Raw genomic sequence first — 9,870 nt, 5'->3', positions numbered from 1 at the left:
GCTGGTGGCGGGTGGGTGAGAAAGCAAGCTGTCAGGTCTGGGACTTGAACCTAGTTGTCCATGTGGAAGTCCAGCGCCCTTAACCACCACACCACCTGCCAGCACCCTGGAGTGTCACTTAGGTATTCTGAAAGCGAGGGCACTCAGTCCTGCTGCATCCTTCCATGTGGGAGGCCTGGCAGAGCTTCAGGCTCCGGCCATCGCTGGCGCGGGGGGCGCCCTCTGTAGGCACCTGCCCTGTGAGTAGCAGGGCGCCAGGTAACGGAGATTGTGCTGTGATTTGTCTCTGCATTTTCAGAGACCGTCTTGGTGGCTTAGCTCACGGTGACCCTTGCCCCCCTTTTACTACTCTTCAGAGAACTGAGAAGTTGCTGGAAACCATTGACCAGCTCCACCTGGAGTTTGCCAAGAGGGCGGCACCTTTCAACAACTGGATGGAGGGTGCCATGGAGGACCTGCAGGACATGTTCATCGTGCACAGCATCGAGGAGATCCAGGTGACCACGCTACGCGCCGGCCGTCCTGCCCACGCGGCTCGGCTGTGCTGCACCATATTCGACTGATTTACTTGTAAACTAAGAAGCGTGTGGTTGCCCTTTGAACCTCGAACGTGTAGGCTCCTCCTTGTTGCAGCCATGGTAACGTAAGTGAGATCATGTCGAACCCACTAGAAGGGAGCAGGAACGCCAAGTCTGGGTAAGCAGGTGAATAGCCATCAGACAGACAGCCATCACATTTCCCGTTTTCAAGGACCTTGGCTTCTGCGCACCAAGTAGCTTTTCTAAAGCCTCCAGAACTTCTGTCCCCAGCGCTTCTCAGTTACCAAGGCACTGCCCGTTGTCCCGTTGTCCAGTGCGCGTGTGCGGGGACTTGGCAGCCTGGACAGGGGACACGGTCAGACGGCTCTCTCGCTGTGTCTGCCGCAGAGTCTGATCACCGCCCACGAGCAGTTCAAGGCCACGCTGCCCGAGGCGGACAGCGAGCGCCAGTCCATCTTGGCCATCCAGAACGAGGTGGAGAAGGTGATCCAGAGCTACAGCATCCGGGTCAGCTCGAGCAACCCGTACAGCACGGTCACCATGGACGAGATCCGCACCAAGTGGGACAAGGTGGGCTGCTGTGGACGGGGTGCGGGCAGGGCCTCTCCAGGCTGTGGCCTGGGAGAGGCTGGCACCTCGGGTCTGAGTGCCTGCCTCGTTTTACGTTCCGACCGGGATGCCCGCATCCCAGCTTGCACAGGTGAAGTGTGTTAAAGTCGTTGTGCCGCCTGGCAGCTTCTGTGGTTTATGGGGAAGAAAGTGGAGACCGTGGCCCTGGAGGAAGGCCGGGCAGATGTGGCAAAGTCAGTGGGGGTCATGACTGATGCCAGTAGGGAACCTCTTCCTAAACCCTAGCTGCCTCTGTTACTTCTTTAAGGACCACTTAAAGAATATGGAATAGGCATGTCCCAATGCGTGTCAATTTTAAATGCAGAAAAATTGCTTAGAGAACTCTATCTGAGGAATGGAATGATTCCTACTAAGATTGCCTTTCAAATTTTGGAACCTGGGGGTCAGCAGGTGGTGTAGTAAAGGTGGTGGACTCCCACATGGCTGACCACAGTTCAGGTTTGGACCCAACAGCTTGAAAAATCATGCTGGGTGTGTGTACATGTGTGCCCAAAATCCTGAGAGGAGACTGAGGACAAGGGATTGCAGTGCGGCCATTCTCCCTGGGGACTGATTTCTTACTTTCCCTCTCTCTGTCTCTGGCAAGCGCATGCACCCTATGATAAAACCTTAAATACAGTTACAGTTAAGCTAAGTAACTTTTTAAAAATGTTACAAAAATTTTGGGGGGAAAACTGTCCACTAATTATAGTCAAAATAGGATCTTCTGAACCCTTTTGTCTCATTTTAAGAAAAAAATGTATTTTCGTGGTTTAAATTACAACAGACATAGTCACCTCGGTATCTAACGCAGCCTCTGAGGAGTAAGCCCACCAGGTAGACTTGAAGCGTTTACTCTAAGCAGCACATGAGCGAGGGACACACACCTGAGGAAAATGAATGCTCACCTTAGAGACAGCAGCTACGTTAAAGCTTAAATTTAACTCGGATATTCCTGACTGCCAAAGGCAGACATGCGGAGCTAAGTAGTTTTCTCAGAAAAGGGAAAAAGGAGGAGAAGGAAATGCAGTCCTCAACACGGTTTGACTTACATTTTTCGACTTCTCGATACCAAAGAACATGCGTTCAACAGGAAGTGAACCTTGAGGACCACGAGCCGTCCTGGTCTCACTTCAATGCTCAGAGAATTACATGAGATGTTCAGCACACTTTTTTTAATAAAATGGGCTTTGTGGTGGGTGCCTTTGCCCAGCTGTGGGCTAACACGAGTGTGTTTTAGATAGGCCAGGCTACACTGCAGGTCAGGTGTAGGAAGTGCAGGTTTTTTTTTTTTTTTTTTTTTTAAGAGAGATTTTTACTGTAGGTTGCATGCACTTGCTGTAAAGAGACAGAGAGACAGAAAGCGAGAAATCACCCCCCGGGAGGATGGCCACACTGCAGTTCCTTTTTCTCCCTTTTCTTCTTCTTCTTCTTTTTCTTTTTTTTTTTTTTTTTGAGAGGTTTTTGCTATAGGGCGCGTGCGCTCGCCAGACAGGCAGAGAGAGACAGAGAGACAGAAAGCTAGAAATCACCCCCCAGGGCGGATGGCCACACCGCAATCCCTTCTCCTCCATTCTTCTCTCGGGATCTTGGGCACACACGCACACACACCTGGCATGAGATTTAAGCCACCGGGTCCGGGACTTGAACCGCGGTCGACTATATGGGAGTCCAGCGACATAGCCAATATGCCAACTGCTGGTCCCCTCCGTTTTCTTCTTGATTTGGGGCATGCACACACACGTACCCAATGTGTTTCAAACCACTGAGTCAGGGACTTGAATCACGGTTGGTCAGAGGAGGAGAGTGGAGGAGAATGGATTGCAGCATGACCATCCCCCCTGGGGGGTGAGTTCTCGTTTCCTGTCTCTCTGTCTCTCTGTCTCTCTGGTGGGAACCAGAGATGTAAACATTACGCCTTCTAATAGTCCTAGTAAGTGCGCTTTTAAACACATTTTTTCAAGAATTATTTCATTTAACTTCATTTATTTACTTTTATTTGACCAGAGAGAGACTGAATGAGAGAGCAAGAGGGAGGGTAGGTGAGAATGCAAGCCGCCAGGCCCAGGACTAGAACTGTGGTCGGCCTTGTGGAAGTCCAGTGCCCTTAACCAGCAACCAGCATGCGCCCTGCTGGCCCAGTAAGTGCACTTTGACGCAGGGTATTTTCAAGGAGGATCTAAATGTAATTTCTTTCTTTCTTCTTTTTCTTTTCTTTTTTTTTTTTTGCTATAGGGCGCATGCACTCGCCAAACAGACAGACAGAGAGAAAGTGAGAAATCACCCCCCGGGGGGGTGGCCATGCAGCAATCCCTTCTTCTCAATTCTCCTCTCAGGATCTTGGGCACGCACGCACACGCGCCCAGACCAAGTTTAAGCCACTGGGCCCGGGACTCGAACCACTGTCGACCATGTGGGAGTCCAGCGACACAGCCATTATGCTAACTGCTGGTCCCTAAATGTAATTTCTTGATTTTTCTTTTTAAAGAATTATCCATTTAATTTTATTTGGTATCATTATTTTTTAATGAGAGAGAGAGAGAGCAAGAAAGCAAAACACCAGGTCCTGGACTTGAACTGTGGTTGGCCATGTGGGAGTCCAGTGCCTTAGTCTCCACGCCATCTGCCAGCCCCTGGATAGCATTTCTTAAAGCAAGACAAACTTCCTTTCATCAGTAAGTTATAAAGCAAATTGGCCATGGGGTGTCTAAAAGGGCCTGTGCTATGGCGGGATGTGTAGACTGGGTATAATCCTGCCCTGGGCCCAGCCTTGTGCAGCCTGAGTGCACGAGCCCAGCAGGGCTCCTCACGTCCCTAGCATGGGTCTCTCTGGCGGTCTGGGAACCCTGGAAGGTAACGTTTGTATCATAAAACATCTAAGATTGGGTAGGAGACAGGCGCTGCTGAGGTGTCGTCATTACAGCCTCTTTAAGTCAGGGTGTGGGACACACGAACATATCTGAAACCGTCATCTTGAGCAGGTGTCATTCTTGGAAGCAGAGTGAGTGTGTGAGGTGTCGCAGGGTCACCGTGGCTCCACACGAGCTCCTCCTGGCCAGAGGAACCGTCAGTGTCCCTAAGGCAGGCTCCACCTGCCCTCAGACCCTCCAGCCTCTCAGCAGGTGTGAGGTGGCTCCAAACTGCACGGACCCTCCCTCTGGGCCATTGGGGGGGTACCCACTCCCCGTCCTCTCATCTTCCCCCACCGCCCCCCACTCCCCGACCCCACCCCCAGCCTGGAACATGACCTCTTCCCGGGTCACTCCTATGCGTCGACGCTGGCCTCAACCTGCTGTCCTCGGCCTCCCAGGTGAAGCAGCTGGTGCCCATCCGCGACCAGTCCCTGCAGGAGGAGCTGGCCCGCCAGCACGCCAATGAACGCCTGCGGCGCCAGTTTGCTGCACAAGCCAATGCCATCGGGCCCTGGATCCAGAGCAAGATGGAGGTGGGTCTGCTCCCGGGGCTTGCAAGGCCTGATGCGAGCACCTCGCTCTGGGTTTCTCAGCGCCCAGGGGTGCTGTGAGAGCCCCTTCCTATGGTCCCCTGGGCTGTGCCAGGCACACCGCAGGGTGAAGACACTCACAGCACCTTCCGACTCTCCCTTAGAAATGACAGGGCCCAGGACCAGCAGTTAGCGTAATGGCTATGTCGCTGGACTCCCACGTAGTCGACCGCGGTTCGCATCCCGGACCTGGTGGTTTAAATTCACACTGGGCGCATGTGCGTGCGTGCCCAAGATCCTGAGAGGAAAACGGAGGAGAAGGGATTGTGGCATGGCCATCCCCCCTGGGGGGTGATTTCTCGCTTTCTGTCTCTATGTCTCTCTCTGTCTTTCTGGTGAACACACCTGCCCTGCAGACTGAGGCCACTTGGGAAGCCTGGGGTTGACCGTGGCCCACCCCAAAGACCGGCGTGGTGGCATGTGCCTGTAGTCCCAGCTGTTTGGTAGGCCGGGGCAGGAGTGTTGGAACATAGCAGGACCCTGCCTAAAAAAATAAACAGTGACAGATCCTTTCTCAGTTTCAGGCCAGCACAGGACCTAGGGTCCAAGCCATTTGCCTAGGAGGCTCCCAAACCCGTCAGGGCCCGTCAGGAGATGGGTCATTGTGTGACCTAGCTGGGTTTATTTTACACCGAGGACAGCTAGGGGACATTTGCCGGTCCACCTATCTCTCTCCTTATCACCCTTGTGGTGACAAAACATTAGCTTTTTTTCCTTGAAGAATGTTTAAATATAAGAAGTCCCAGGGTCAGCAGGTGGTATGGTGGTTAAAGGTGCTGGACTCCCACATGGTCAACTATGGTTCAAGTCCCGGACCTGGCAGCTTGCTTTCTCACTTTCTTTCTCTTTCTCTCTCTCACCTGTCTCTCTCTGGTCAAATCAAAACATAAATAAATAAGTTAAATAAAATAATTCTTTAAAAATAAATAAAGAGAAGTCTCTCTTGCTGGAGGGGCAGGTGGTATCCTTAAAAGCAGCTGTAGCCCAGCCTCGCCCCACCTGTCCTACAGCCCTGCCCCAGTCCTCAGAAGCAGGGCAGCTCTGCCCCAGCCCTCTGTCTCTCCTGGCCCAAGGGAGCAGAGCAGCTCTTCAGGGAGGCAGGAGGTCTCCTTCCTCCCCTCTCTTGACTGTCTTCAGTCTCGTTGGACTCTCTCCCATTCTCTGGACAGAGCAGACCCAGGCCTTGTCTCGCGTGACCTTGCCCGTTCCCACGTCCTGCACAGGGCAGGGCTCTGGCCCCTGCCTGTGACATCCCACTGACTGTCTTCTTGCCACGCCGCCCTGCTAGGAGATTGCCCGGAGCTCCATGCAGATCACCGGGGCCCTGGAGGACCAGATGAACCAGCTGAAGCAGCATGAGCACAGCATTGTCAACTACAAGAGCAACATCGACAAGTTGGAGGGCGACCACCAGCTCATCCAGGAGGCCCTGGTCTTCGACAACAAGCACACCAGCTACACGATGGAGGTGCGGCAGCCCCCCCGCCGCGCCCGCTCCGCCGCCTCCGCGCGCCGCCTCTGCGCTTTCTCCCGCACTGGCCTCTACTCGCCCTGCTGGGTCCTGCGAGTGCGAGTTAGGGATCAGGAGCCTTCCCGGCCCTGCGTGTGGGAAAGCTCTGGGGCCTGTCGGGGGCCGCTACCATCATGACGCCAGCACAGGAAACTCCTGGCAGTCTTTAGAGACAGCATCAGAACCCGGGCTGCTGTATTTCCATCGGTTTGGCCCGTTTGTTCTCCCTGGGGGCTGGCGGGTGTCACCCAGGCTCAGCCGCTGCTTGGTAAGTGGCGCGTGTCCTTAACGACGGATAGGAGGCATCTACCCCGCAAGTGCGGGTCGTCACTCATTTCTGAGCACTTCTCACTGCAGACCGCCCAGAACGAAGGGGAGTGTCAGGAAGGGCGCAGGGAAGTCCATCGGCCTGCCCCTCTGCCTCGGGCCCGGTGCTGGGAAGTGCAGGCGTGCGTGCCGGGCGGCAGGGCCCGTGCTGATACCACCCCCTTCCATCCCCGTCCCCGTCCGCTCGTAGCACATCCGTGTGGGCTGGGAGCTGCTGCTGACCACCATCGCCAGGACCATCAACGAGGTGGAGACCCAGATCCTGACGAGAGACGCCAAGGGCATCACCCAGGAGCAGATGAACGAGTTCAGAGCCTCCTTCAACCACTTTGACAGGGTACAGCACTCGCGCGTGCCGTGGAAGGGGGCGTCTGGGTGGCGCGTGCTGGCCCTGCTCACCTTACTGCCCTAAAACCTTCAGAGGAGCGGGACGATGGATGGGCCCCAAACAAGGCGTGCCGTGCCCCAGTGTTGCGACAGGTGACGGGAACAGCGGGTCTGGGCTCTGTCCGGCCGGCCCCAGAAGAGCATGTTTGTGGTCGGTACAGAAGCATGCCATGTCCCAGGTGAAAGCGCATCCTTACTGAGGCGTACACTGCCCTGACGTCAGCATCTGTGCACACGCACGGCTCTGAGGCCTGCCCCTGTGGGACTGTAGGAAGCTTCAGGGGAATTAACCTACTCTTTTTTAGCAGATGGGATTCAGTTTTCTTTTTTCCCTTTTTTTAAAAAAAATTCCTATAGCGTGCGTAGGTGTGTGCAGTTGTTGGGGGTGGGTGGAGAGAGAGAGAGAGAGCATCTTCCAGGGGGATGGCCACTCCACAGTCCCTTCTCTTCTCAGGATTTTTTGGGCATGCATGCCCTTGTTTTTCAAGCCACTGGGACCAGGACTTGAACTGCACAGTCAGACATGTGGGGTCCAGCACCTTAACCACTCTGCTACCTGGTTGGCCACAGTTTTCTTTTTTAAAACAAGATCAACTCATGATATGTTTTAAGAAAAATGCACCAACAAAGTGGCGACAGCTTTCATAGTAAAGGCCTATAAGGTGCTGGGGCGTGTGGTCCCTGACGGGGCGAGCAGGGCCTGGGGACAGGGACTGGCACAGACACGGGTACTGGGGCGTGTGGTCCCTGATGGGGTGAGCGGGGCCTGGGGACCGGGTCTGTCATAGACATGGGCACTGGGGTGTATGGTCCCTGACGGGGTGAGCAGGGCCTGGGGACAGGGACTGGCACAGACACAGGCACTGGGGTGTGTGGGCCCTGACGGGGCGAACAGGGCCTGGGGACAGGGACTGGCAGACATGGGCACTGGGGTGCATGGTTTGGGCACAGCTATTCCCGTAGAAACATGCTGTGACACTAGCCTGGCTTCATTCTCCACAGTCCAAGTCCCTCTCTTGGTGGAGGGAAGTGGTTCCCGCAGAGGAGCCCCTGGGCTGCTGAAGAGCCTCTCCTGGGCTCGCAGGCCGCCTAGTGGGCTGGCTGGACCCTGTGTGTTGAGACAGCCTTTTGCAACACAAGCGTGAGGCGGGCAGCACAGAACTCGCCAAGCGTGAGTCTGGCTAGCGTTGAAGAGTCTGCATCTTGGAAAGCGAGACATCACGTGTGCTGGCAGGTGGGCGGCGCCAGGGACAGGGGCCATTCTGCTCCATCTTCTAGTAAACAAGATGGACAGGGAGCTGGGAGGCCGTGGTCCACACGGTGTGTAGACGCTCGCTCTCTGGGAGCAGCTGGGTGTGCCACACAGAGGGCTGCTGCACCCACACCCTGGCCTGCAAGTGGCTGAGAGTCGAGTTATGTTGGAGCAGTGGGAAGGCGCTCATTCTTAGGGGACTTTTCTGACTAGCTGGCCCCTGGGACGCTGGCCCTGAGTCCTGTCACTGGTAGGTGGCAGGATGGGCCCCTGCCTGGCTGTTTTTGCTGCTTTCTTGAACTCATGGTCTCCATTCATTTTGATCTAGTCTTTAGCCTCTGTCCCCTCTTTCGTATTTGTTTGAAATATTTTTACACATGTCCTTTAATTTAGATTGCTGTGTGAGCTGTCTCCAGGCAGGGGGTGCTCAGCCCAGTCAGCGCAGGCTGCCCCACAGTGAGGGGCAGGAGGGCACTGCCCAGTCAGCACGGCCTGTCCAGTAGTGAGAGGCCTTTGGTGTTCTCCCCTCTGGGTGACGCTGTGGGAGGCTGAGTTTGGAGAAGGGTGGGGAAGAGCTACGAAGGGAGATTCCTTTTTTATGAACTCACTGACAATCAGCCTTAAATTTGAGACAAAAACAAAGTGGATGTGGTAACAGGTTCGTGGTCATTCTTGGCCAATGACAATACTACAGGCAGCTTGGAGCCCGACATGGGGAAGTAACACTTCATAGTCAGGCCGAGTTCTCTGTCTGCCCCCCTTACTTCAAGAAGGCCCCGAAGGTGGCGTGGTGGTTAAGGCGCTGGACACTCCCACATGGCTGACCATAGTTCAAGTCCTGGACCTGGTGGCTTGCTTTCTTGCTTCCTCTCTCTCTTCTGGTCAAATTAAACTAAATGAGTGAATAAATAAAATTAAATTTAAAATTTTTTTTTAAAAAAAGGAATAAAAGAAGACCCTTAGAGAGCACCACAGGGTCAGAGGAGAGCGGTGGGTGCGCTGCCCTTAGCACCTCCCAGGAGGGGCCCCATCACCCCCGTCACTCACGTCCCCTGAAAGGATGCAGCTTGGCCTGGCCAGGGGGAGGGTGTAGGGCATGGGCTTCGGGTCATTCTGCCCTCTAGGGCTCCGAACCCAGGAGCTCTCCAGACTGTTCTGAATTTTTATGGAACGGTCACTATGTCACTATGCAGGCAGGACTAGATCAAACCACCCACCCTTCAGCTTCCCCCCCTCTGTTTGAAGAAACCTCTGCTTTCCTGTGTGGCCTGGCCTTCCTGCACATGGCGGGAGGAGCCGGGCTGCCTCCCAGGACTGCGCTCGCCTGGCCAGCAGGGTCTGCGTTTTGCCCGAGCCTCACCTCCCTGTCCTTTAATGTGCCCGCAGAGGAAGAACGGCCTGATGGATCACGAGGACTTCAGAGCCTGCCTGATCTCCATGGGTTACGATTTGGTAAGACGGCCGTCGAAACAAAGCTCACGCCTGAAAGTCCGCTGGGTGTGGGTTTTGTAATAGAGGGAGGTGACTTAGCTTCGAACCCCGTCCCTCGCTGGGGATGCAGGATGGGATCTCTGACGGTCTGCCTGTCTATGCAAAAATAATTTCGAGGAGCTGGAGCTTAATTTCATTCAGTAACTGGTCTAGTGAAAGGACGCGTGGTGGGTGGTGACAGGGACAGGGACCCACTCTACTTCATCTCCAGAAAACAGTGCGGGTGGGCGTTTTGTCCCAGGGGCTTCCTGCT

At 54.7% G+C, this 9,870-nt stretch overlaps 1 protein-coding gene across 3 annotated transcripts in view; it reads left to right on the top strand.

The window, feature by feature from the left end:
- ACTN2 (actinin alpha 2) overlaps window positions 1-9,870 on the top strand; it is a 54,734-nt gene that overhangs the window by 38,772 nt on the left and 6,092 nt on the right. For all 3 annotated transcript variants that reach the window (XM_006145952.3, XM_027770832.1, XM_006145951.3), the window contains 6 exons: window positions 357-497; window positions 927-1,109; window positions 4,459-4,593; window positions 5,939-6,118; window positions 6,678-6,824; window positions 9,513-9,578. In XM_006145952.3, the coding sequence (XP_006146014.1) occupies window positions 357-497; window positions 927-1,109; window positions 4,459-4,593; window positions 5,939-6,118; window positions 6,678-6,824; window positions 9,513-9,578 (852 nt within the window). The remainder of the gene's footprint in view (window positions 1-356; window positions 498-926; window positions 1,110-4,458; window positions 4,594-5,938; window positions 6,119-6,677; window positions 6,825-9,512; window positions 9,579-9,870) is intronic.

The sequence above is a fragment of the Tupaia chinensis genome, unplaced genomic scaffold, assembly GCF_000334495.1.
Source record: "Tupaia chinensis unplaced genomic scaffold, TupChi_1.0 Scaffold000161_1, whole genome shotgun sequence".
Taxonomy (NCBI): domain Eukaryota; kingdom Metazoa; phylum Chordata; class Mammalia; order Scandentia; family Tupaiidae; genus Tupaia; species Tupaia belangeri.
The sequence above is the reverse complement of the archived record's forward strand: the minus strand, read 5'-3'. Positions and strand labels throughout refer to the sequence as shown.